Source organism: Syzygium oleosum, unplaced genomic scaffold (assembly GCF_021117445.2).
Source record: "Syzygium oleosum isolate NSW1041296 unplaced genomic scaffold, Sole_v2.1 Sole_v2.32, whole genome shotgun sequence".
Classification (NCBI taxonomy): domain Eukaryota; kingdom Viridiplantae; phylum Streptophyta; class Magnoliopsida; order Myrtales; family Myrtaceae; genus Syzygium; species Syzygium oleosum.
In genome coordinates this window covers 3,150,815-3,178,529 of record NW_026607516.1, presented here as the reverse complement: position 1 = coordinate 3,178,529, position 27,715 = coordinate 3,150,815, and the positions used below count along the sequence as shown (strand labels likewise).

Below are 27,715 nucleotides of genomic sequence, written 5' to 3'. Positions count from 1 at the left end.
GAAAATTGTGTTCGAAAAATATTTTCTAGGAAAATGATTTCGAAAACATTTTCCAAAAACACAATATTTCCCGCCAAACGAACGGAGCCTTAGATTACTTCCACCAACCACGTTCCAGGATGAAGTTGTTTTGCCATGCTGTATCGAATTATTCATGCGGCTACAATTGTGAGTATTCTATTGTTCTGATGCTTAAAGATTCTTTGCCTTAATTTTAGGCATGTTCCATGTTCTTCTCGACTTAGGTTCTTCAAAAGTCAACGAAAGCGTCAAAGTGGCATATCAGATATTTGTGGTAAGTCAACTCTTTGAGCTCCATTTGGAGAACAAATGGAGTTGGGAAGAACATCACAAAAGTTCTTTAGCCTAATCGTAAAGCCGAGTACGACCAAATCAATAGAAGATTGCAGCACATACCGTGGGAATTTGAGGACAGCTTCCGAAGTAAAGTACGCATATCAGAGTTTTGTAGACATTCCTCGATCCAACTCTCCACGTAAGAATCCACAGATGAATTAATGATTAGGGTCTTCATGCGGTGCTCGACTTGGCATTGACATCTCCAGGACCAAACTCACGACTTCCAGGCGTTACCTCTTAATATACAATATGAACCTAGTCTCCTTGACATGTACAGAGGTTATGCATAGTTCCACAAGGAAACATGTATGAAGATCCATCTAGAGAGAACCCACTAAACAGCTTTCTAGCATTTGCCCTTGCTGGACTAAATTTGTTGGTGGAAAATTTTCCGTTCTCATCCTTAGTATTGACTATTGACTGTTATTATTTATTAATCAGAACATACTATAAATGGCCCATCGAACAACTAAAACTGGCTCAGCCATTGAGAATGCGTAACTTGTTCGTTTAGACCATAATCATATTGAGAGAATACTGTGGTGCTCCCAATCTTTTAGCTTCAGCGCCAAGTATCTATCTGGACGTGTCGACTTTTCCCTACATGAAAGAATTGCCATAAAACATTTTCTGTCATGTCTAAGTCATGACTATCTCCTAGTAGCCTGAGTAGCCCATGATTATACTGACCCCTTCTGGGAAACGATCTGCAGCGTCACATAGCCCTTCCTTTTCCCAGAGAGACTGGACAAACTAACAAAGGAAACAAAATTGAGTTTTTTTTTTTTATCAAAAAACAAAATTGAGTTGGTTAGTAGAAAGCACACAGAAAAGTGAGCGTCCAGCCTCCCTATATTAATGATCATCTAGTCACACAACTGTCTTTTCCCCCTGTACTCCTTCCTAATAGTTATAGGTGGTGACTCCACAAGAAAACACTTGAGGCCCGGGTCTTGCAATATTCATCCACCAGGTTTGGACAAACAACTGTGGAAGAAGCATATCCAATATTCTAATGATGGATGGGACAAATAAAGCGTCAATATTTAACACAGTGAAAATCCATTGGAAAAAGTGAATGAATCAAAGTTGTTGTCGAAAAACGAATAATTTAGGAGCAAAAGTCGTGCCAAAACTTTAAAAAAGATCGGATACAAAAATATTATAGGCATGCTAGTTTCTAATTTGTTTGACAGTGGCCTCATCTTAATGTGGTTTTGAAACTTCCAATTAGATAATGCAGTGGTTTTTAGTGAGGGGTTTAGGCACAACATAGGGTGCATGCACCTCATCAACCATATAACAATCATCATCAATGGTGCAAAAAAAAAAAAAAAAGAACAATCATCAAAATCATTGCGCATAGCCCAGCTGGAATCATAACCCTTGATCAAAATTAGAAGACTATGAACTCTTAATTAAATCAATCCTGTCAGCGTTCCAGAATTCCTATGACTAGAAAGTCTTTTGCGCCGGTCAATCACAAAAGACAGTAGTAAATCACTGTGTACAAAAAATTGGGGTTGATAACTTAAAGAAACACAACAAAAGAGGCCACTTAGTAAGATTACTGTATGTTCATATATTAAATTCTAAAGTGCTATATCTCATGAAAAAACCTGTAAGAGCAATCAGCTTCACAAGATTTCCTTCCCTTGGGTATTGATCAACGCAGAACTATGACAGAGTTATTTATTACTAAATATTATATTACTTCACCAGGCATCATCATAAAATTCCAGGACAAGACATAGGCCATGCCCAGAGACTTTTTTCGTGTTCATTTATGATGAACACTAACATCCAACTCTTCTCTTCTTTGAATTCTTGCAAATGCTCTTGAAAGTATGAGATGTCCCTGGTTTGATTAAAAAAATTTCTGGCCAATAATACAATCTCTTCGTAATAGACTATTAAGGATAGTAATTGATAGTAAGAGCCTTGTAAAGTACCTATAGGCGGGAGGACACTGTGGACAGAATCCTACTTCAAAGGAATTCATGACACACCTTGTATAATGGACTCTTCAATCATATATCATCATAGCAATTCTACCAGCATTCTCTAGGACGACCATCAGGAAACGTGGGAACAAGAATTTTTTCTTCATTATCTGTGGAGTAACCAGTCTGCTCAATTGGCTTGCCGATACCAATCTTCACAGAACTGCCATCTTCATCAAAATCTGGCGGTGTATCTTCATCTTCCTCAGTCCAATCATCCTCATAATTGCCATCAAAGTCGTCATCCTCATTGTCATCACCATCTACGCCATCAATCATCAAGTCACCAACATCCGACCAGTCTTCAGCACCCTCCTCATCACTTGCGTCTTTTTGCTCCGGGATTACCTCTGCGCTATCATCATCCTTCTTGGAAACTCCCTTCCTTGGAAATCGAGGCACAGCAACGAGAGAACGAAGCTTCTCCTTGATAAGCAACAGGCGATCCTTCTCTACTAAATGGGAGCCATGGTATGCTTCCCTCAGGAATACCGAGTCCCTGTCCCCTTTTAGAGATACATAAAACATATCCGGATGCCTTATCAGCATACCCCTCAGCTGCTGCGAGAATCTCAATTCCTCCCTAAAATGAGTGAGGTGATCAACAAGAGTTCTCTTCTCAACAGTGAGGCTCAAAATCTCATGGACAACCCCACAAGCATGCTTCTCTTTCTCTGGCGTACCTGACCGCAATGCCGAGAAATCAGAGTAAGGGGATATATACGGCATATCTCTGAATTTAGAAATCCTCTTCATCTCACCCCTAGACAAGACCAGAACCTTGGGCAACCTCACTCTATTAAACTTGGGAGGCCTATCAATGATCAAATTCTTCTCTTCAATCTCTCTCGCCCTGTTCTCCTCTTCAGCAAGCTGCACAGCAGATACCGCGAGCTCGGGATCCCAATGAGTTAGCTCTAAAGCCGGGCCTCCCGAGGTCGCTATGACCCTGAAGTATTGCGGATACCGGTGGCAGATCGTATCACGGAATTCTAATGGAAGCCCCAAATCACTCCTTAAATGCGCAATCTTCTCGAGTAAAATGCGCTTCTCCAGAGACATCATGACCAATTTCCTCAATTTGACTACTAACAGATCCTCCATCTCACTCCTAACTTTCAACTCCTCAAGATAAAGCCTTTCTGCTTCAGGGGTCAACTTGAACTTCAAAGAATAAAACCCTTCTTCTACAATTTCAAACACAGCCGGGAATTTCCTCAACAGAGCGATCAATCTTCGTTTTTTATCCAACCCCAGAGCCCTCTTGTACCTACCCAGTTCCCGCAGCGACATTGTTCGATCGGGTTGGCTTACGAGAATCTTCCTAATCTTGAGAACCATTTTCAGTTTCTTGTCCCTTTGAATTACATTATCAAACGGAAGCTCCTTCCTTCTTTTCACCCCAGCCCTTACCGGACAAGAAGTCCTTACTGGGTGTCTCGGATTTGCACTGTTCTGTCGCAAAATCAAAGCTTTGCCCAAAAATGGAGCCTTTTCCGGATAACGTGGGGAACAAGAGGCACGTGGTTTCGCAGGCAATCTGGGTCTTTCGAGAAGAGAGAAAGGAAGAGGAGTTAAGGGCTGAAGCAACAGTCCCTGTTCCATAACAGCTTCATCGAACGAAAGAGATAATGCAAACACTTCCCAACTGAGGAAGAAGGAAGGTAATTTCACGAGCTTGAAGCTGAGCCGAGCGAACGAAAAAAGTCACAGGAAATGACATTTCCTTATTAGTAGATTGTCACTGTAGTAATTGAATATGAACACGTAATTCAGATTTCGTATGAGAAATAAGTGAGAACTCATGTTGAAATATCTTGTTATTAAAGAAATTTCTAAGAATGTTTTAATTTCAGCTTGTAATTCTTAGGATGTCTGCCGATGTCTTTAATAATTTTTTGGAGACAACGATAAATTTTCTAAAAAAAAAAAGGATTCCATAAGAATATTTTTCGCTCTCTTGGTTTTATTAAGAGAAAATGACAAAAATGGTCCATAAACTTTGACCCAATATGCAATGTGGTCATTGAACTTTAATTTATTCAATGTAATACATGAACTAATGTAGTCCCTAAACTTTACTACATGTTCATATTAGTCTATGGATCATATGAAAATGTTCAATATTGTCCATGGTCTTGAATTAATTGAATGACTACATTGAACATTTTCATATAGTTTAGGGACTACATTGAACACGTACCAAAAGTCCAATGATCATATTAAATAAATTAAAAGTTAAAGGACCGCATTGTACATTAGGCTAAAGTTCATGGATCATGTAGAATAAATAAAAAGTTTAATAATCACGTTGCACATTGAATCAATGTTTAATGATTATTTGTGTCATTATCTATTTTATTAATAATACGGAAATTTAAAAAAAAATAAAGAATTTCATATGAAAAATTTTCTTTCTTTTGGTTTTATTAATAATACGGAATTTTTACCGTCGCCGGAGTGTTGAACTTGAGAGCTCATTTGACCAAATAACAAGAAATAGAAAAACTCGAGAGAGCTCAACTCAGTCGCCGGAGCTACGAGAGGTATAATACGAGACGAATGGCGAAGCCGGCGAAGAGACGGGACCGTCGCGCTGCACCGAGCTCCGCTTCGGCGCAGCACCGAAAAGCACCCGGCGCATCCGCCGACCAGGACGTGCTGGGTGACTCCGCCTCAGATCGCAGGCTCATTCTCATCTTCGTCGTCTTCTTCGTGCTTTCTCCCGCCGTCGCCGTGCTCGTGTACCGTCTCAAGTACGCTCCGGGCACGGAGGCCCCAAGCTCCGCTGCACGAGGAGGAGGAGGAGGAGGAGGGTTTGTCAAGACCGATGCGACTTACCAAGAAGTTCTGGCGGTAAGTACCGCTCTGCGGGGGGGAAAAAGTTTTCATCTTTCTTGTTGAATTTCGATTAAAAAAAAAAGCAGAGAGAGGGGGAGTTTTGAATTTGCCCATGTCGTAATTCTGGGAAGAAATTCAGGAGAATTCCAGGGTCGCCGAGAATGCCTCCCGACGGAATTTCGGGAATCCGGTGCTTGCTTACATCACCCCATGGTAAGACCTTACTGAAAAATCCGGAATTGCTTAATCTTTGATGTGTTGTTGCTAAGTTCCACTAGAGCTTGCTCATGTTTCTAGCGTGGAGCTTGTATCAGTTGATTTGGAAGTGTTTCTAATGGTTTGATGAATTGTAAGAGATTGGTCTGTGTTCATACAAATTGGACACTTTGGAAATTCGGTGCTTGCGTTTGGTCGACAAATGTAGTTCCCGCTAGCATCGGTATAATATTGTTGTTGTCATTGAGCTTATTTGGTGCAATACACCTACTTCAATGTAGGTTGCCTTTCAAGTTTCGGATTGGATTTTACAATACCGGTGCTTCAATCTTTTTCTTGCGGTGTTTGTGAACGTTGAGATGTTAAGATTCTTGTTTGAGGGAGATACTGAACATAAAAAGCCTGAACTTTGCAGGAACTCAAAGGGCTATGAGATAGCAAAGCGGTTCAACTCCAAATTTACACATTTGTCACCTGTGTGGTATGAACTCAAAAGGTATGCCCAACTCCCATATTTCATTCAGCCATTAGCTTTGTTAAGTCTAACCCACGTCACTTAAGTACGTGGTTATAATGTGCCGTAAATACATATAATCTCCCTTAACCTAATAGTTTAAGCTTTTGGGTTACAAACATTCGAGCATGGTATCAGAGTCTAAGTCAATAGTTGAAATCCTGGCACTTCTCTCTCAAACTCAATGCTCATGGTGGGTTACAACAACTTCCTCGCACGATAAGGGCCGTGCTCATTTCACAATATAGAGCCGAGTTAATCACGTGTGTAGGAGTGGCTTGCACATGAGGAGGAGTGCCAAGTATAATCCACATCGCTTAAATATGTGGTAATAATGTCCTTTATATACATGTAGTCTCTCTCCACCTAATAGCTTAAGTTTTTGGTTTAAACTTTCTAACAAGCTATGTTTGCTAATTTATGAAGTCTACTTCTCTATTGGTCTCTCAACTGCCTAACAGATCAATCTCATCTTTCCTTAGAAGAGGCAAGTCCTGGGAGGTTGGAGTGTGGTATTGGCTGGTTTTGCATATCCTCTGATAATTAACATCGAGAACCGATGTTAGAAGACGGTGTTTAGGCATTTTGGAGCTGTATCATTTTGTGTGAAGATATAGTTTTATTTTCCATAAATGTCTCCAGTGGCTGGAGTTCTTCTTATGTTATTATGAGAAGAGAACTTTGGAATCTAGAGTGGCAATATAATGATACCCACTCACCTGTGAATTCTCAATCCACAGCCAAGGAAGAAGCTTAACCTTGGATGGGAGACATAATGCTGATGCGGAATGGATCTCAGAGCTCAGAACGAAAGGGGATGCTCAGGTATGGTAATTTTATCATTTAAAACTTCAGGTTAAGGTTGACAAGTTGGATATTTTAATCTCTTAGATTGCTTGCTTGAGAATTCGCTTGGATGTTAACAAATTAGACTTAGTGCTGGCAAAGATGTTTTAGTTGAGGTGTCAAGGCCAGTGTACCTTCTACATTTGCCTACTTTTGAGTTGCTACTTTAAGTCGTACTATAATCTGCAGGGGACCTTTGACCAGAGACCTGTCCATATTTTATGCTTAAGTTGTTATATTCTAAGTTCTTGGGTATTGTACTCTGTGATTTCAACCTAATGAATCTCTTTGTGATCAGGTTTTACCTAGAGTTGTTCTGGAAGCACTTCCTACAGAGCTGCTTAGGAAGAAGAAGCAGAGGGCTAAAGCTATTCAGCTGATAGTTACAGAGTGCAAGTAAGTTTCCTTTGGCCTCAATGGGTTATTTCTTTAAAAAAGACAGTCCTATCACTTGATAAGTCTTGAATTAGATATCTGTAAGAAATTTACCTTGCAGTTTATTTGAGGTTTTCCCAACTGGAAGGTGATTTATATAACATGACGTAGAACAATTTCCCCTCTCTCGGCATCATCATGTCATCATCATGTCAATTCCCTTGTCCATTCTAAAATAAAGGAGGGGCCTTTTGGTTAGAAGTTTTTAAATGTTGGTTGATGCTGATAAAGGTTCCTTAGCATTTATCAACTCTTTAACTGCCCTTTGTCTTTTAGGGAAATGGGCTATGATGGCATTGTGCTAGAATCCTGGTCAAGGTGGGCTGCTTATGGGATCTTAGATGATCCAGATTTGCGGACTATGGTATGAATTTGTGCTTGAATCAAGAATTCAATCTCGATTATGCTGTTATTCAGAGTTTTCTAAAATCTATCCTAGTGTATCAGAATTTTTGAATTTTTTATGACCAGAATGTTTTTTTTTTTGGTAAAGTTATGACCAGAATGTTTATACTCGATTGTGTGAATGTTTTGCCTATTTTGTAATGCTGAGTTGATGTAGCCTGCTCCAACTCTAGATAGATAAATCTTTCAATATTGTCCCTATGAGCTCCAAAGATATGGTATTCTGATCCTTTTATCTTACTTGAAGAATCTGCTGTTTTGGATGCAGGCACTCCAATTCGTACAAGCACTTGGACGTGCACTTCATTCTGCCAGCTTGGATAGGAATGGGGGGCAAAACTTGCAGTTGGTCTATGTAATAGGTCCCCCACGTTCGAACAAGCTAGAAACGCATGACTTCGGGCCAGCAGATCTTCGAAGCTTGGACGGTGCTGTAGATGGCTTTTCTCTTATGACCTATGACTTTTCAGGCCCTAATAATCCTGGTCCTAATGCCCCTTTGAAGTGGATTCATTCCATAATGCAGCTGCATCTAGGTACTGGTGGGGATAAAGGACTTGCCCGCAAAATATTTGTTGGTCTCAACTTCTATGGAAATGATTTTGAACTTTCCGGAGGTACTTAATATTCCTCAATCATTTAGTATACTGTTGCTAATGTTGTTGAAAGAGCTTCATGCATGAGGTGACAATTTAAATCCCGGTACCTCTTCAGAGAAAATTGTTGTTTCTGACTTCAAGACTTAGTAGGTACTATGGATGGGCTAGGCTCATTCTATATCTGAACTTATCTGTGATTTGGGAAAAAGTGCTGGTGTTTTGAGGAAGAATGGTTTTGTGACATCATTCAGATGGACCAGTTTCATAAGTCGTTTTATCTAGAAATTGATCTCAGGGGTATCAACCATGGTGAGTTTAGATGTGATTCACTGATATTGACCCTGTCAAGTTCTTTGTCATCTTGGTCCTCTTTACATTTGGGTAACGTCTTGGTCTTTTTGGTGGTTCTATTTGTATCATAGCTTTTCCTAGAAATCCCCTAGGGATTCCTCTACTCTCCAAAGTTTCTCAAGAAAGTGTCAAGAAGAAGCACTCACATAGTATGGTGAATTCCTGTTTGACTTTTGTTGAATTCCTGGTTTAGGTGGTGGAGCAATTACTGGAGCAGATTACTTGTCTTTGCTGGAAAAGCACAAGCCTTTACTGCGGTGGGAAAAGAACAGTGAGGAGCACTTCTTCGTGTACACTGATCAAAACAGTGCCCAACATGCAGTTTTCTACCCATCATTGATGTCAATATTCCTCCGCCTAGGGGAAGCACGTCATTGGGGAGTGGGCATCTCAATTTGGGAAATAGGGCAAGGACTTGATTACTTTTATGATCTTCTTTAGAACCTTGGCTTCACAGTTTTGTAGCCTGATTCTTGAAAGGTAAAGAAATTTGCCAAAATACCTTTCAACGGTTTTTTGACTTCAAAGGAATTATCTTTTTTCAGTTGAATGTCTGATCTTATAATTTGCAGAGGTAACAACAGCTCACAACCATGCCATCGCAATCCGAAAGGCGCAAAAACAGGGAAGAGACATTACAGAATCATCATTCTCAATATGCAAGCTCATATTGTTACAATGGCTTAAGATTCAGTTCCCCTTAGTTCAGCAATCTTCTTTCCTCATACATTTTTCCCGTGACTATTCTAGTTGTGCAACTGCCAAGCGAGTGCTGCTGCTTCAGATTATGCGCAGATGAGTGATTTCTGCTTGTGCTATCTACCTAGTGAAAGAGGCCAGATATTGTAACAAAAAACACAAGGAAAGCAAGAATCCAGGTTACTGCAGAAGCTTACGGCATCAATAATAAAACGTTGTTCTAGATTGTGACAAGTAGCTCTTGCCTTTGTTTGGGCGGATGACAACATGAATGAACCTGCTAAAGAAAGCCTTCCCCGTTCATTCTTTTTCTGAAGTTTTGAGGACGGTGCTCTTCTTTTTCTTGTGTCCCAAATTTGCCCTTTCATCTTCTTATGTGGCAATTTCAGTAGACAGGTGATTTTTGTTCTTTTGATAACTTGTTCTAGGTGTATGTTGTCTTAAATACCTAATGTTTTCCACTATAAGTACATTATTACTGAAGATATCAATTTCTACGAAAGGTTTGGAGACTCCATTTCTTCGACCCATTTTATGATGTGCGAGAGACCGGGGCGTACGTGTCGAGTTTTACAAGTCAATGTACTTCTGCGATATGCCACCCTGATGGCGTGTACTTTTTCTCGAGTGTTCCAAAACCTTTCACAAAGTTCTCTCAAATCACAGCCACACATGCACAAAACAATGAAATTGGTGAATTCATCAGGCCTCCACATCCTAAGGTGATCACATCCTCATTTGCCACGCGTCACCCTGCTATTGGCGAATTCCCACCCCTCTCATGTCACGTCATCTTTTCCTTCCACTCGATGCAGAATCAATGAAACTGCACTCAACTGAAGCTAAGGTTTGCCTCAATCCGTCGACTTCCTCATCGTAGGAAAGACACCATATTGGCGATGAAGTCCGAGTTTTGATGGTGTCCCAAGCTTTTTCATCAGTTCATTGAGAACTCCATCAAGAATTCCGGTGTCATCAAAATTATGCCATGGAGGCCCTCAAAGCAGCTGGCTTGACACCAATCTCAGTCCTTTGTGACAGAAAAAGAGAACCCAGAAAAGTCTTGTCCCTCCCCTCAAATTCTCCACTCAAATTATCGAATTCCTCTTCTTCAAGCAACACTTCACCGAACTTTCAAGAGCCTGTGTCTTGGGGCTTCCATGGAGGTCTTGTTCTTGCATCGTCTCTTATTAACACTGGCTTGGCCAAGGCCTTGACATATGAAGAGGCACTGCAACAGTCAGTGAGCACCTCAGCCCCTGAGGGCGGCCTCGACTTTGATGCGCGTGGCGTTCTTGATAATGTCATCAGCTTTGCCACCGAAAACCCAGCAGTCATAGTGGGCGGGGCTGTTATTTTGGCGCTTCCGTTGGTTCTGTCTCAAATTTTCAAGCCACCAAAGCCATTTGGTGTGGATTCTGCTAGGAATGCTTATGCAAAGCTCGGTGATGATGCGATTGCTCAACTGCTTGATATAAGAGCTCCTGTAGAATTCAGACAAGTGGGTAGTCCAGATGTCCGTGGTTTGGGCAAGAAACCGGTTTCAATTGTGTATAAGGGAGATGATAAGCCGGGTTTCTTGAAGAAGCTGTCCTTGAAGTTCAAGGAGCCAGAAAACATTACCTTGTTCATTCTTGACAAGTAAGATTACGTTAACTGATCAGACTGCCATTGTCCATAGCACATAGCTGATCTCTTTGTATACTTGGTTGGAATAACCTCAATTCAATAATGGGAACGCGTGACACCTCTCGCACCTTGCAACTTAGTATAACTACTGGAGTAATCAGATATATATATATGCTAAGGCTTATTTGCATGCTCAATACCTTCACTTGAATTTGATCCTGGGAGCAACCCATGATTTTCCAGAAAGCACCATGATTTGCATAATTAGCAAGTAGCACATGGACATGGCAATGTCAAGTTAAAACATGACCTCTAAATTTGTAAGTTAGCATTCAGCTATTCACTAGACCGGAGACTTTCTTGATTGGAGCATGGCAAATGCCAAGCATAACTATGATCCAGCACAATTTGAGATTAAGAAATATCCTGAAATTAATCTAGAATTTGCCACTGTCGAACAGGAGGTGCCTAATAGAAAATTATTAAATGCCTTTTGTGCTAACCAGTCAAATGTGGCTTGATTCAGTAAACCTATTGATATCATAGTACACTTTTTACTATTTTCACCCTAGAACAGTTGTAGAAAACATATCTATGCATGTTTAATTTGTTAGTTCAGGAGAGTGAAATCGATAAATCAGGTTTTTTTTTTTATCAGAATAAATCAGGTTTAAACATTCTTTTTGCAGCAAAGCTGTGGAAGCTCACATTGTTTTGTTTTGCTGGAAACCAGATTCGATGGGAATTCCGAACTTGTTGCAGAGCTGGTCACTGTGAATGGTTTCAAGGCAGCCTATGCAATAAAAGACGGGGCAGAAGGACCCCGAGGATGGATGGTCTTTGCCACATTTCGTTTTTCTTTAACCTATCTTTGGATCTTTTGTATGTGTTCTCATAATGATTTGCATGGACTGTGATATTGCAGAATAGCAATCTGCCTTGGATACCTCCAAAGAAAGCATTGAGTCTTGATCTTAGCAATCTCACAGAAGCTATTGGCGGAGCAATTGGAGTACGTATTTGAGCTTTTCACTTTACTTTGATATACTAGTTTTGTGATGATGGCTATTTATAGAATGCTTAAGGATAATGGTGCACAAACTGTCATGTCCCATGGATTTTTATAGATATAGAATGTTTCAGAGCTGAAGACAATAAGAATTAAAAGATTCTTGCTGAATTTGTGATATCAATGTGAAGCTGGCGGACAAAGTATATAGCTCACAAATATAATTGCATTGCATCAGTCCATGACATCAGGAGAACAGCTATAGCACTAATTCTTTTGCCTTTGCAGATAGGGAATAAACTTCCTTTGCTCAGCTTTCTTTTTCCAAATGGAACAGTTATTGCTTAGTGGACACAGAAACATGTACTTAAAGGTTTAATTTGAGACAAACTAACAGTAGAACATGAATAATGCTTTGCAGTCGACGTATGTATACCTGTCCATTGTCACTTGGTGCTGGTTCTGATTTCTGAAGTAGTCTCTCCAGTAAAATTTACTGTGAATATGTGCTTGCAGGATGGCTCAGATGGCTTGTCGGTTGCCCTTGGTGTTGCAGCAGCTACTGGATTAGGTCTGCTGGCATTCTCGGAGGTGGGTTTGTTATGTCCTTTGCTCTTGACTCTTCTTTTCAAACCCATTTTTCATCTTCTCCTATAGCACTAATTGATAAGTACTTTGGCTCCAATCTTGTTGGCTCCACTCAGCAAAATATTGAATTCAAATTTTCTTTTAGGTAGAGACAATCCTACAACTTTTAGGCTCTGCTGCAATTGTCCAATTTGTCAGCAAGAAACTTCTTTTCGCTGAGGTAAGGCTCCACTCTTGAGTACATTGTTTTTCTTGCATTGCTATGTTTTAAAGTTGATAGATGAGGGGCACTTCATAGAAAACGTCTCTTTGTCAATGTAAAGTGATTCTGAGATACTGCTTCACATGCAATTTCTGTTGAACGCCCTATTGACACTGCTGAGATTAGGATCTTAGTGATATAAAATTACATTTTCAGTGAGAAATTGCTTTCAGGCCTTTCCTAAGTGGCAAAATAATTAGTCTTAGTTCCCTACCATTGTCAATCGCAGGACCGGAAGGAGACACTGCAGGATGTTGATGAGTTCTTGACCACTAAAGTTGCTCCCAAGGAGCTGGTCGATGACATAAAGGTAATCTTGTTGACTGCCTAATCTTTGAGCTATAGAGATGATGACGACTTTGTGATCTATAGTACAAAATGTAAATAGTATTGTTACTTACGATTCTTGGAGATGGTCGAGTATGTGTGATTTCTCAAGCTTATAAGCAGTTCCCGTGAATCATGCTTATATCCATTTATACTTGAAAATTTCAGCAAATTGGAAAGGCACTTCTTCCAACGACAGCTAGTAGCAAGGCTCTTCTTGCTCCAACAGAAACTAGCTCAGAGCGCACTTCCACCAATAACACCATGCAGAAGATTGAAACACCTGCTGCACCAATCCCGGAGCTGAAAGTAGAAGCGGCTGCAAAACCTCCTAGTGAAGTAAACTCAGTACCCAAAGAGGAAGTAAAAGCCGAATCACTTCCAGGATTTGCGAGAGCGCTCTCTCCTTATCCATATGTAAGTCTCACTTCCTCCTTTCTCTAGGTTTATCCAATCTATTCTATATCCATTTGGCGCAACCTATTAGTGTCCTTCATCCCCCTAAGGTTTCTTAATTAACTCACTCAGAGCCCTGATTTTCTTTGACATCTGCCGTAGGATCTAATTATCAGTAATCTTGTTACAGGCAATAAAGCAGGGTTTCTCAGGAATTTTTTAAGCTTTCACTTATTTAAGATTCAAATTATCCAACTAATTTTGATTATATGCGATAAGTCTATCTTTTATCAATTCATGTAGCGATAATTTTCTGGTTGCAGTACCCAGATTTCAAGCCTCCAACATCACCTACTCCATCGCAGCCTTGAGATATATTCTCAAGGAAGTCCCACATGATAGCATCCATGCCTGAGCAACCGTAGCCAGTAATTCATATCTTTTAACTTCTCAAGTATAAGTCGAGAGTGATTTTCAAGTTCAGGGTGGCCTATGGGTTCCCTCTTACCAAAGCTCCTCATTGAGTTGTCATAATTTATAGCTACCGTGTCACCATGGATAATCAATTTGAGGCACTTTGGCTTCGGATATCTGGTAGATGTCTGTATTAGCTCTATTCGGAGTATAAAATTGAGATTTCATTCAAGGTCTTCTTGTGAAAAAGTTAGAGATGTGTTGATGTATTGATCCTTTTTCATGTTATTATCACAAGAAAAGTTAGAGATTGTCAATAACCGCTGTATGTGGCCAACGTAGATCAATTTCTCTTAATTTCTAAGTATTGTGATTCTCTACTCTTGGAACTGTATGTACCTAGTTCTTGTAGATTCTCATTTCTGTCTGTACTAACTGGTTTTCTCTTGCATGAGTACTACACTGTTTTCTCGATTCTTTGTCGACTCCCACCGAATCTTCTACTCTGGGGTCTGCCATTGATGAGACCAGATAAACATCAATTTCTGGTAAATTTCATCTTCAGAATGGCACGATAACAGGTGGGAGTCCTTCGTGATTGACTGCTAGGGTTCATGGGCAGTACACCAGGAGTCATGGGTTCATGATTAAATCCAAGACTGAACAGCATTCCTTGTATAGATTGAAGTCCAATAAATACATTCTCTCTGAGTGACGCTAGGTATAGTCTATAATACAAAAAGTTCGTATGCTAAGTCGTGTCAAACTTACATGTTAAAATTTAAACATGCGACCCATATTCAAAATGCTATCTATTAGACTGTCGCACTATTTATCTATCAACTTTGTAAACCGGTCTTGGTATATTTGGCATTATTCCACTCGCTGAAGTGCTTTTTCAATGTTTAGGACACTCAAGGCAACATCAAAGTACAAAACTCTACTGACGACTAAGAACTATATGGAGAAGAAGAGGAGGAGGAGGGGAAAAATGTTTTCGATTTTTGAATTAGGCAAGTAATCAAACATAGAGCTCATATGTCAAGTAAGAAGACGTGCATACCTATCTGTGACCAGCCATAGAGGAACCCAATCTTAAAAAAGTTGATAATATCTTGGCAAAATAAAATAAAATTTTAAAAAAGACTTCAAAAGTGGGTTGCAGAACATCTTGGCAAAAGCTGCCAAAATGTATTGGATGTGAGGATCTCTTCTGGCAACGACCCAGGTTGTTCAATCCAAAAATTGATAGAAAAAATAAAAATAGCTTCAAAAGGCATATATACGCATTGGGTACAGAGCAGAATAGAGAAAATGCGTACAGTTTTGAGTTGTGTGGCCTGGATAAGGAGGGAAAGGGATCGCTGACACAAGGGACGCAAAAGCTAATTTGGCCTCTCTTTTTGACCCTGTCGATCCTCATCGTCACACCAAACATTCTTCTCCTTCGGCTATCTTTTTAGCTTCAAAAGACAATTACCAAGTGAAACTGTTTAAGCAGATAGCATCTACATTAGTAGCGTTTCTACTTCTATTACACGATATACACACTTCATTAATTGGAGAGACAACGAAAAACCCACCCACAGTAGTTATAGTGATCATCAACTCTTGCTAAACAGATTCACTAGTTATGAGACTTGCAGGAAATGGCTTGATTCATTCTCTTGAAATCGCGATACAACTATACTACTCCATGCAATTAATTGGTGATGATCATAGGTGAAGGTACATGCACGTTGCATCTGCGGGGTCTAGCATCTCTAAAGCCAAATGCAACTTCACACGCTCGAGCTTCTTCTCTTTTCTGCATATCTAGATTACTGGAGAAGAGACAAAAAGACGAAGGCTCACATCAAAGATCCCCGAACGCTGAATGCATTTATTAATTGAGAGATGTCACTCTCAAACACCTCCAATCTAAGGAGAAAAAAATGAGAGAGAAAAAAGGGAGTTGATGCTGGGGCTCGACGAAGTGAGTACAAGCGTGCGGAGGTGATAAGATTAAGGTGCATTTAGGAGAAAACGACATGCTATGCACTTCACAGAGAGCCACTAGAGGGAATGCTTCATTCTCGAGTTCTTTACTTAAAAAGCAAAACTTTTTTACCGTTTTCACAGAATAGGGCAGCAACAGAAAATGCTGATTTTCTATGTTTTCACACGTAGGGAAAAAGAACAGGGAAGCAATGTTTCATTCAAGAGTCAAAGACTGGTGGGTTGGTTCGGTTCAAAATTCAACTTAATCTGCTTCATGTCAGGGATTCAAAAGAAAACTAATTTGAGGTGGAAACTGCCATAGAGATTCTGATACTTGATTGCAAATGCAATTTTCAACTTTCTTGAGCTACCCTTCATGCAAATAATCCCAAACGCTCTGAAATTTGTACTCCAGATGCCATCCCTAATCTCAAATTAATCAGCCTGACCAGCAACTATCAGTTATTAATACACATAGAGGTGCATAGTGCTAGCTTAAATAAATGTATCATCAACGACCTACGAAGTGGTAAAATTCAGGTCCCAGGCTGCACAATGTACTAAAATTCTGATTATTAATTAAATGACCGTGGTGAACATAATAATGTCCTATTTATAACGAGACCAACCCCATTTCCGAGGCATGCAGAAAATATGTACAGTCACATAAATATGCATGCATGAATGTTTGTATGTAGTTATCTAGTTTTGGAATGATGAGAGTAACCCTAGTCTCGTGGTACATAGACCAAGGAATGGCTGTCTTTGCCGCCCAAGGTTTTCCCCAAATAGTCATACTGTTTGGGAGCATACTTGTCGGGGGTGGTGGTGTTTTCCAATCTTGTAGCCATACTTTGACTGAGAGTCTTTCATTGACTTTCGAAAATGATTTTCCACATTGATCGAATTTACACTGTCGACCAAGTTAGACACATGAGTTCCATGTTATATATGTCGTTTCTATCGATAATTCACTCCGTTGAATTGGCACCGCTAGACGAACACATGTTTGATCAATGATACATAAACTTTCAACTTACGATGTTAGCAGCGCTAATGAAAACCGTGAACTCTTAATCGGTATGCCTTTATACTAAGTTGAGCAAATCCCCGTCAGACGTAGGAATACTGTCACTCGATGCTCTCGAGACAATGAATAAGTTTCTCAATAGTAAATTTACATTTTGAGGGCAAAAGAGGGGAAACTTATTGACAGTTCCCCCACCTTAGAAGGTGGGAATAAAGAAAACGATGGAACGAGCCATGGAGGCGCGAGCAACGAGTTTGTGAGTTGGACGTAAGAGTAAGAGTACACGTCAATAGGGCAACTACAAGTCAACTCGACCAGTTTTTACATGGTCCGTTTGGTAGGACCTGTCGTTCGCTCCCCTCCTCTCTCTCACCGAGACTCAGTGACCGAGTCTGCAAATTGCATAGCCATCATCTCTCTCCTCTTCTCTCACTCTCCCTCCCTCCCCTCTGTGTCAAGAAATGGACATCGAGAAACCCGTTAAAACCCACCTCAGGATATGAATATCTTTTCATTCCTTTATTCTGTTCTCATTTCCCCCCAGCAAAATCCCCTTTCCTGAGAAACTATTAAATATCACTCCCTTCTTCTTCCCCATAACCACTAACAAGTTCTAGCTGTGCCACTTTCAAACTCATTCTTATTGTTCTCTCTCTCTCTCTCTCTCTCTCTCTCTCTCTCAAGCACACACAGACACGCACACTCTCATCTCTTGAAAGATGGATAAACCACGCCGCCACAAGCAAGCCAGGACCAGCAGTTGTTGCTCCGACGGTGAGTTCTCTTTCATTTATTCTTTTCTCGGTCTCTTTCCTTTTTATCTGTTCATATCTCCGCCTTATTTTATTCCTGCCATTGTCACTTTTTCTTTGCTCTTCATCTTTTTCTTCGTGTCTTCTTTGGTGCTTCAAATTTCTGTGTAATTATTCTGTGCTCTTTCTGTTCGGATTTATGCATAAATGTTTGAAGGCTCGGATTATAATCTTTTTTTTTTTTCTTGTCAATGTTTTGGCAGAGGTAAGCAGCATTGAGTGGGAGTTCATAAACATGTCAGAGCAAGAAGAAGACCTTATTTACAGAATGTACAAGCTCGTTGGTGACAGGTAAAAAGCACAGCTGGAGCTTGAATTTGCTTTCTTTCTTCATCTCTTTTGTGTAGTTTCACGAAACTAGTGCTTAAATAACAGCCATTTCATTTCTTTACTTCCATTATTAGAGTAGCTTTAAAGCAAAGCAATGTGGTTTTCTGTTTTTTAGTGAAGACTTTAGGACAAAGTAAAGTCAGGCCCACCTGATAAGCCACATTGTATATTGGCAAGAGTCTTGTGGCAAAAGGCTGTTCCGCAGTCTCTTTCAACATGTCAAGGACCTAGAAGCGAAATATTGAACGCCTATTAGAACACAAGCCTAAGTATATGATTTTTCAGGTCACCGCTTCAGACATAGACCGCCCATCAATCTCTGGAGACTATAATTGCCAATTATTCGGTCATTTAACTTCAGTGCAGAGTTAGTTTATGGCTAAGTAGACCATGTTTGTCTTTTTAGTTGCTTATTACATGGGAATAAAAGAAATGGCAATGTACTTCTCAGGTGGGCGTTGATTGCGGGCCGGATTCCGGGTCGGAAAGCAGAGGAAATTGAGAGATTTTGGATCATGAGACATGGAGAGGTGTTTGCTGAGAAGAGGAGACAGCTGAGAAGACACAAGTCCTGATGTTAAATGCCAAATTCCTTTTAAAATATCAGCTTTCTAGATTTTTTTCTCCCTGCTCGATCCTCTGTTATTCATTTTTTGGGGCGTGCTAAATCCGTAACTTCTCTCCTTTTTCTAGGATTAGATCGGATTAAATTAGATTAGATTAGATTAGATTAGATTAGATATGCAAAATGTCACAACGTTTTTGGGGGTTGGATGAAACTAAAAGTACCTATAGCTGTGACATACCCATTTGGCTTAATTATTAATGAGACGGAACATTTGGGCTCTCGAAACTATACAAATTTGCACTCTCAGAAGAGGACAGGAGTAAGGACAAAATCCATCCCAAAGAAACAAAGATTCTGGGCTTTTCGGTTATTTAATGTGCTTCTCAGTTGGTATGTGGTCCACCAGTTAAAGCTTTATAATTCTGGATGGGTCGAACGGTCACTTTCTTTCATCATTCACAAAGGAAGAACTGGAGGAAAAAGAAATGGTTCTGGTTAAATTCAAGATGTTCTGCTTTCTTCTGCAATGCCTCTAACCACATGAAACATCTGCTGCTAGACTAGGGGTGTCAAAAGAACCCAGTCAAACCCGACCCGACCCAACCCGAACAGAAAATTTTCGTTTTGGGTCGGATTGGGTCTCATCTTGTTTGGGTAACAGTAAAAATAAGACCTTAGCTTGTTTTGGATCTACCCGAGCCCGCCCGAAACAAGCCCACCCAAAACAAATAAGAACCATTTGTTCTTCTTACACCCAAGCCCACCCGAAACCCTATTTTCTTCTTCCATCGCGACAAGAGCTTCGGATCTGCAAGCGCCTAACCTCCGGTTGCGCAAGGGTGCAGTCACACTCTCAAGCACCTGACCTTCGGTCGCACAACCCAGACTAGGGGTGTCAATGGGTTGGGTCGGGTTTTCATGATACCCGACCTGACCCGACCCGACCCAAAAAACTGAATATTTATGCTTGGCTCGACCCGAAACAAGACCTGAACAAGACATAGCCGCACGATCGGGTCAGGTCAGGTCGGGTCGATTCCAGTTCAGTCAGGTCGTGTTTCAGATTTTTATTTTAAATTAAGGTTAAGTTACACATGTTTCCCACAATCGCATAGGAGTTTCACACCTCCAAAGACCTTGAAGATTCATAATGCGGCGTACCTCAAGGGTTTTCTAATTTTAGTGATTTAATTTATGTTGTCTTGCCAATTGTCATTCATTTTCTTTTCCTTTTTCGCACTTGAAGCAGAAAGAACTTATACTTCTGGTCGATGGAAGAACAGTTGAGACAAAACCAAATCATTCCAAAGAGTGTAGCCAAGTCTTCAGACAATTTGAACAGCTAAGCTAGTGGGTATATTTCTTCCCGTGCTTTTCATACATTGAGACAAAACCAACTCAAAAGAGCATGTCAAAAGTGAAATCGTGAATTCTGGGGAATGCATTGCAGTCCAACTCTGACATGAACGACAAGCGCATCTTCATGTTTTCCGATCAAAGAAACTAGAAGAAACATATGAAACACCTATATGCACGAGCGTACGCAAAAGGAAGTTGAGCTCGCCGCTAGAACCAGGATAATATCAATATGAAACACTTGCATTCACGATCCATGTGAAGCTCGGGGCGCTTTTAGCAATTGCTTCATTTGGTTTTTATCATATTAATCTTCGATAGATGCTTAAAACACATGAGAGAATCAGAGACAAAAATTGGATTGCATTTAACCGGCAAGAGCAGTAAGCCCATATGAAACGACTACAATAGTACAATATCTGAATTATGAGCTAAATGAAGACCCATGGTGGTCCAACAAATAAGCAAATGTGTCATCCACAAATGCAAAATGACCTATCCAGTCAAATGTCAAAAGTCTTTAATGTTAAAGGAAGATTGTTGGACAACAAATGCACGAGTAGAGGTTCATGGCTAAGTTTCTCTTTTACCCACAAGAGTCAGCACATCTAAACAACTAAAATAGAAGTGCATTCCATTTAGAAACCAATACTGATAGAACTAGCATGACCTATTGACCTTCAAACTCCAACTCCAGGATAGGAACCTATTGACCTTCGAATTCAGTTTAGTGACCCCATCTCATCTCATCCCCTCAACGAGACAAAAGTGGATCAAATCTACTCCAAAGCAAACCAAACCAAAGCAACTAAAATTTAAACAAACCAAAGCAACTCCACCAAAGCAGCTCCAATGTTATACAACCTTGTCTACATGCATAGTGGGACCAATTCACAAACTAGGGCAATGATAAAAAAAGTAAAGCTGGTGATAATAACCCCACATCCGAGATTTGAAAAGAAAGAAAATCATTCTTCAGTAAAGTCAACCTGCAAGTAAGAAATGAAGAAGACAACAATTACTAAATGCCTAATCTGAATATGAAAAAGTAAATTTGCAATAAAAATTTAAAAAAATTTGGTTTAACAAGTACCAATTTCCAACTTTGTCAATTATCAAGAGAAACCGATATCAAGTTCGGCTCCATAATTGTAGTTGAACACTCTTCATTAAATTCACAATCAAAATGAGAACTTAAGTATCCATTGTAATATAGAAAATAATAAATATTCCACAATTATGTTTTCTGACCTGACTCAAAATTTTCTTGTTCTTGTAAGTCATCCTCAATTGAAAGTGAAAGTGGCGAGGATCGTAGCTAATCTTGAGCACATATAAGATCCTCCACCATGCTTGGGGTCAAGGAGCTACGAAAGACATCGAGTACACGACCTCCTATGCTGAATGCGGCCTCTGATGCTACAGTCGAGACAGGCACGGCCAAAATATCTCGAGCGATGGAAGATAGGATAGGATATCTCGAAGAATTAACTTTCCACAAAGTTAAGATATCAAAGTCGGGGCTATAACGTTCACATCCTTCCTCCAAATATTTATTCAATTCAGATTTTTCTTTCAAAATTTGTTGTCCTGTTTGGCTAAGATACTTTGCAGTCATAAAGTCCGCACCAACCACGGGGGACTTTGACACATTTACTGTCCTTGTACCCTTTAATCTCAAGTTGCTTTGGGGGCATTTACCGGTGCGGTATTGCTCATACAATGATGTCAGCGATGATGTTACTTTATCATATAAAATTTCTGCTTGTTTGCTTTCATAAACATCATTAATCAACCATTTCACATATTCCCACTTATATCGAGGGTCAAGTATGCAAGCAATGAACAAATTAAGATTGATGTGGTTCCCATTGCCATAATACTTATTGAATTTGATCTTCATTCTTTTAGCCGTTTCCTGCAAACTTTTATCCTCATTCTCACAATATTCATTAATCATCCCAAAAAGCCCATAGACATCCTTTGCCAAATTATTACTAGTAACATAAGAAGAACCCGAAACTTTTGAAGTCGTATCAAAGAACAACTTCAGGAAAGGAAGAAGGTGACGGCATAATCTCAATCATCACTTAGTAGGCAACCCTTTCGCCTTGGACAGTTCTTCAACAAATTTGGTATCTTGAATTTCCAATGAGAAAAAAGTTTTTCGAAACTTCAAAGCCGCCTTCAACATCATATATGTCGAGTTCCAACGAGTCTCCACATATAAGACTCTTGAACTCAATATTCTCTAGTTCAACACAATCCTTAAGCCGCCTCAACCTCCCAGGAGAAGACCTCACATAACATACGGCCGAACATATTCTAACAATGGAATCATTTATGTCTTTTAACCCCTCTCTCACAATCAAACTCAATATATGAGCAAAACACCTCATATGGAGTAACTCACCTCTCAATATCAAAAAGCTCCAAGAGTTAAGTCTTCTTTTCAAGTATTGAATTCCTAAATCATTTGAACTTTCATTATCCACGGTGATGGAAAAAATACTTTGAATCCCCCAACCAGTCAAACATTTCTCAACCGCCTTTCCTATTATCTCGGTAGAATGACCCGGGATTTGGCAAAAACTTAGGATTTTCTTCTGCAACTTCCAATCAGCATCAACAAAATGAGCAGTGAGAAACATATAAGTCAAATTTTGACAAGAGGTCCATGTGTCGGTCGTCAAACAAACTCTAGGACATGTGTCGGCAAAATATTTCATCAATTTTCTTCTTTCCTCCACGTATGACGCATAACAATCACTCCTCAACATGTTACGCGTAGGGATTGAGAACTTTGGCTGGATTCTATACACAAATCGCCGAAAATCCTCATTTTCTACAAACTTAAAGGGCAATTCACCGAGAATGAACATGGTCGCTAGTTCTTTTCTACTAGCATCTTGGTCAAATTTCCATGGACCAAATGAACTACCAACCCCAACAGGTTGACCCGAGGCATTTTTTTGCCTTTTCTCGATGTTTGCATATGGATATTTCTTACATCTATCTAAATAATGATGCATTGAACTAGTCTCTTGAGTACTAGAACAACCAATGTGGACCCCGCAATATAAACATTCAGCCTTTTCTTGTTTCTTGTTTGTACATGAAATCCTTTTAAAGTGATCCCACATAATGGATCTCTTCCTTTTATTTGTGAGGCTAGAATCCGTCGACGAATGCATCTAGCAAGCAGCAAAAGTGATTAACATTCCAGACTAAGCAAAAATCATCATTGCCCAATAATCGTTATATGCTATTTACAAAACTGATTAACATTGCAGAATCAACAATGCATAGAAGAGGCCCATTGACTACAGACCTAGATCAATGCTAAGACGACAGAAATGGTGGTTCTTGGACACTGAAATGAGTACAAAAGTTTGACCAAATTACTCAAATGTCGTGATAAAACTCCTTCGGCCACTAGCTGCAGATGAAGATAGCATGCCCACCAATCAAATTCGTCAAATCTACAAAAGAAATAAAATATAGAACCTGGCCTACCCACCTAACCACAATGCGAAGTTCATGTTTTCCATATTTTTGTCGGATTATTTAGATGCGAAAATAAATATCCAAAGAGAATGTCTTCCATTCTAGAAAAGCTGTATAATCGCACATAACACACAAAGAGCACACCTCGAACTCTTTCCCTTTTCGAGACTCAAGCTCGAGGGAGGAGACGTCGCAGCGAGCTTGGATCGAGAGGTTGAAGGGCAAGACCTCGAACTACTTGCAGATCCGGAACTCTTGGCGAGCTTCGCAAAGGAGTTGGAGGAAGAGATGGTTCCGCGGGTGATCTGGGTTAGGGGTGTCAAAAGAACCCGATCAAACACGACCCGACCCGAACAGGAAATTTTCGTATTAGGTCGGGTTGGGCATCATCTTGTTTGGGTAACAGTAAAAACAAGGCCTTAGCTTGTTTTGGATCTACCCGAGCCCACCCGAAACAAATAAGAACCGTTTGTTCTTCTTGCACCCGAGCCCACCCGAAACCCTATCTCCTTCTTCCATCATGACAAGAGCTCCGGATCTGCAAGAGCCCGACCTTCGATCGCGCAACAGTGCAGTTACACTCTCAAGCACCTGACCTCCGGTCGCACAACTCAGACCACCCGCAGAACCATCTCTTCCTCCAACTCCTTTGCAAAGCTCGCCAAGAGCTCCGGATCTGCAAGCAGTTCAAGGTTTTGCCCTTCAACCTCTTGACCCAAGCTCGCTGCGACGTCTCCATCCTCGAGCCCGAGCCTCGAAAAGGGAAAGAGTTCGAGGTGTGTTTTCTGTGTGTTATGTGCGATTATACAGCTTTTCTAGAATGGAAGACATTCTCTTTGGATGTTTATTTTCGCATCTAAATAATCCGATAAAAATATGGAAAAGCATTGTGGTTAGGTGGGTAGGCCAGGTTCTATATCTTATTTCTTTTGTAGATTTGACGAATTTGATTGGTGGACATGATATCTTCATCTGCAGCTAGTGGCCGATGGAGTTTTATCACGACATTCGAGTAATCTGGTCAAATTTTTGTACTCATTTCAGTGTCCAAGAACCATCATTTCTGTCGTCTTAGCATTGATCTAGGTCTGTAGTCTATGGGCCTCTTTTATGCATTGTTGATTCTGGAATGTTAATCAGTTTTGTAGATAACATATAGCGATTATTGGGCAATGATGGTTTTTGTTGATCTTGGAATGTTAATCACTTTTGCTGCTTGCTAGATGTTTTTGTCAACGGATTCTAGCCTCACAAATAGAAGGGAGAGATCCATTATGTGGGATCACTTTAAAAGGATTCCATGTACAAACAAGAAACAAGAAAAGCATGAATGTTTATATTGCGGGGTCCACAATGGTTGTTCTAGTACACAATGGACTAGTTCAATGTATTATCATTTAGATAGATGTAAGGAATATCCATATGCAAACATCGAGAAAAGGCAAAAAAATGCCTTGGGTCAACCTGTTGGGGTTGGTAGTTCATTTGGTCCATGGAAATTTGACCAAGATGCTAGAAGAAAAGAACTAGCAACCATGTTCATTCTCAGTGAATTGCCCTTTAAGTTTGTAGAAAATGAGGATTTTCAGCGATTTGTGTATAGAATCCGGCCAAAGTTCTCAATCCCTACGCGTAACACGTTGAGGAGTGATTGTTATGCGTCATACGTGGAGGAAAGAAAAAAATTGATGAAATATGTTACCGACATGTCCTAGAGTTTGTTTGACGACCGACACATGGACATCTTGTCAAAATTTGACTTAGATATCTCTCACTGCTCATTTTGTTGATGCTAATTGGAAGTTGCAGAAGAAAATCCTAAGTTTTTGTCAAATCCCGGGTCATTCTACCGAGATAATAGGAAAGGCGGTTAAGAAATATTTGACTGGTTGGGGGATTCAAAGTATTTTTTCCATCACCGTGGATAATGCAAGTTCAAATGATTTAGGAGGTGTTAAAAGACATAAATGATTCCATTGTTAGAATACGTTCAGCTGTACGTTATGTGAGGTCTTCTCTTGGGAGGTTGAGGCGGTTTAAGGATTGTGTTGAACTAGAGAATATTGAGTTCAAGAGTCTTGTATTTGGAGACTCGTTGGAACTCGACATATATGATGTTGAAGGCGGCTTTGAAGTTTCAAAAAGCTTTTTTCTCATTGGAAATTCAAGATAGCAAATTTATTGAAGAACTGTCCATGGCGAAAGGGTTGCCTACTAGTGATGATTGGGATTATGCCCGTCACCTTCTTTCTTTCCTGAAGTTGTTCTTTGATATGACTTTAAAAGTTTTGGGTTCTTCTTATGTCACTAGTAATGATTTGGGAAAGGATGTCTATGGGATTTTTGGGATGATTAATGAATATTGTGAGAATGAGGATAAAAGGTTGCAGGAAACGGCTAAAAGAATGAAGACCAAATTCAATAAGTATTATGGCAATGTGAACTACATCAATCTTAATTTGTTCATTGCTTGCATACTTAACCCTCGACATAAGTGGAAATATGTGAAATGGTTGATTAATGATATTTATGAAATCAAGCAAACAGAAATTATACATGATAAAGTAACATCATCGATGACATCATTGTACGAGCAATGCCGCATCGGTAAATGCCCCCAAAGCAACTTGAGATTAAAGGGTACAAGGACAGTAATGTGTCAAAGTCCCCCGTGATTGGTGCGGACTTTATGACTGCAAAGTATCTTAGCCAAATGAGACAACAAATTTTGGAAGAAAAATTTGAATTGGATAAATATTTAGAGGAAGGATGTGAAAGTTATAACCCCAACTTTGATATCTTAACTTGGTGGAAAGTTAATTCTTCGAGATATTCTATCCTCTCTTCCATCGCTCGAGATATTTTGGCCGTGCCCATCTCGACTGTAGCATCAGAGGCCGCATTCAGCACAAGAGGTCATATACTCGATGTCTTTCGTAGCGCCTTGACCCCAAGCATGGTGGAGGGTCTTATATGTGCTCAAGATTGGCTACGATCCTCGCCACTTTCACTTTCAATTGAGGATGACTTTGAAGAACAAGAAAATTTTGAGTCAGGTCAGAAAACATAATTGTGGAATATTTATTATTTTCTATATTACAATGGATACTTAAGGTCTCATTTTGATTGTGAATTTAATGAAGAATGTTCAACTACAATTATGGAGCCGAACTCGATATCGGTTTCTCTTGATGATTGACGAAGTTGGAAATTGGTACTTGTTAAACCAATTTTTTTTTAATTTTTATTGCAAATTTACTTTTTCATATTCAGATTAGGCATTTAGTAATTGTTGTATTCTTCATTTCTTACTTGCAAGTTGACCTTACTAAAGAATGATTTTCTTTCTTTCCAAATCTCGGATGTGGGGTTATTATCACCTGCTTTATTTTTTTTTATCATTGCCCTAGTTTGTGAATTGGTCCCACTATGCATGTAGACAAGATTGTATAACATTGGAGCTGCTTTGGTAGAGTTGCCTTGGTGGAGTTGCTTTGGTTTGTTTAAATTTTAGTTGCTTTGGTTTGGTTTGCTTTGGAGTAGAGTTGATCCACTTTTGTCTTGTTGAGGATATGAGATGAGATGGGGTCACTAAAATGAATTCGAAGGTCAATAGGTTCCTATACTGGAGTTGGGGTTTGAAGGTCAATAGGGTCATGCTAGTTCTATCAGTATTGGTTTCTAAATGGAATGTACTTCTATTTTAGTTGTTTAGATGTGCTGACTCTTGTGGGTGAAAGAGAAACTTAGCCATGAACATCTACTCATGCATTTGTTGTCCAACAATCTTCCTTTAACATTAAAGACTTTTGACATTTAACTGGATGGGTATTTTTGCATCTGTGGATGACACATTTGCTTATTTGCTAGACCACCATGGGTCTTCATTTAGCTCATAATTCAGATATTGCACTATTGTAGCTGTTTCATATGGGCTTATTGCTCTTGCCGGGTGAATGCGATCCAATTTTTGTCTTTGATTCTCTCATGTGTTTTAAGCATCTATCGAAGGTTAATATGATAAAAATCAAATGAAGCAATTGCTAAAAGCGCCCCGAGCTTCACATGGATCGTGAATGCAGGTGTTTCATATTGATATTATCCTCGTTCTAGCGGCGAGCTCAGCTTCCTTTTGCATACACACGTGCATACAGGTGTTTCATATGTTTCTTCTAGTTTCTTTGAACAGAAAATATGAAGATTGCTAGCTAGTTTCTCGCGCCTATCGTTCATATCAG

General features: G+C 39.8%; 4 protein-coding genes and 2 long non-coding RNA genes across 8 annotated transcripts; 5 read left to right on the top strand and 1 right to left on the bottom strand.

The window, feature by feature from the left end:
* Nucleotides 1-436: 436 nt before the first annotated feature.
* LOC115687015 (protein WHAT'S THIS FACTOR 1 homolog, chloroplastic) lies at nt 437-4,085 on the bottom strand. 2 transcript variants are annotated; one of them, XR_008814824.1, is made up of 2 exons: nt 2,313-4,085; nt 437-1,104 (listed from the first exon to the last, which is right to left on the bottom strand). XR_008814824.1 is itself a non-coding variant. In XM_056304671.1 (2 exons), exon 1 carries the CDS (start codon nt 3,966-3,968, stop codon nt 2,412-2,414), a length of 1,557 nt encoding a protein of 518 aa, XP_056160646.1. In that variant the 5' UTR covers nt 3,969-4,085; the 3' UTR covers nt 437-1,104; nt 2,370-2,411. The 2 variants fall into 2 exon arrangements, 1 of the variants encoding a protein (XP_056160646.1); XM_056304671.1 differs by having other exon boundaries at nt 2,370-4,085.
* Nucleotides 4,086-4,844: 759 nt separating this feature from the next.
* On the top strand, nt 4,845-9,786 carry LOC115687017 (uncharacterized). Its single transcript, XM_030612480.2, has 9 exons — nt 4,845-5,219; nt 5,344-5,417; nt 5,836-5,916; nt 6,675-6,759; nt 7,079-7,176; nt 7,492-7,579; nt 7,889-8,237; nt 8,764-9,050; nt 9,143-9,786. The coding sequence occupies exons 1-8, from the start codon at nt 4,926-4,928 to the stop codon at nt 9,009-9,011; spliced, it is 1,317 nt and encodes a 438-aa protein (XP_030468340.2). The 5' UTR covers nt 4,845-4,925; the 3' UTR covers nt 9,012-9,050; nt 9,143-9,786.
* A 288-nt stretch (nt 9,787-10,074) lies between these two features.
* On the top strand, nt 10,075-14,274 carry LOC115687016 (rhodanese-like domain-containing protein 4, chloroplastic). 2 transcript variants are annotated; one of them, XM_056304481.1, is made up of 8 exons: nt 10,075-10,910; nt 11,632-11,734; nt 11,824-11,910; nt 12,424-12,502; nt 12,645-12,715; nt 12,987-13,067; nt 13,253-13,501; nt 13,804-14,274. In XM_056304481.1, exons 1-8 carry the CDS (start codon nt 10,258-10,260, stop codon nt 13,849-13,851), a joined length of 1,371 nt encoding a protein of 456 aa, XP_056160456.1. In that variant the 5' UTR covers nt 10,075-10,257; the 3' UTR covers nt 13,852-14,274. The 2 variants fall into 2 exon arrangements, with proteins under 2 accessions (XP_056160456.1, XP_030468339.2); XM_030612479.2 differs by having other exon boundaries at nt 10,079-10,910; nt 12,424-12,498; nt 12,641-12,715.
* A 3,016-nt stretch (nt 14,275-17,290) lies between these two features.
* On the top strand, nt 17,291-18,893 carry LOC115687020 (transcription factor TRY). The gene is made up of 3 exons (XM_030612483.2): nt 17,291-17,678; nt 17,920-18,007; nt 18,498-18,893. Exons 1-3 carry the CDS (start codon nt 17,624-17,626, stop codon nt 18,619-18,621), a joined length of 267 nt encoding a protein of 88 aa, XP_030468343.1. The 5' UTR covers nt 17,291-17,623; the 3' UTR covers nt 18,622-18,893.
* Nucleotides 18,894-23,866: 4,973 nt separating this feature from the next.
* LOC130135422 (uncharacterized) lies at nt 23,867-27,457 on the top strand. Its single transcript, XR_008814818.1, has 2 exons — nt 23,867-24,253; nt 26,888-27,457. It is a non-coding gene; the product is annotated as an uncharacterized LOC130135422 (long non-coding RNA).
* On the top strand, nt 26,144-26,856 carry LOC130135423 (uncharacterized). Its single transcript, XR_008814819.1, has 2 exons — nt 26,144-26,533; nt 26,621-26,856. It is a non-coding gene; the product is annotated as an uncharacterized LOC130135423 (long non-coding RNA).
* Nucleotides 27,458-27,715: the final 258 nt, after the last annotated feature.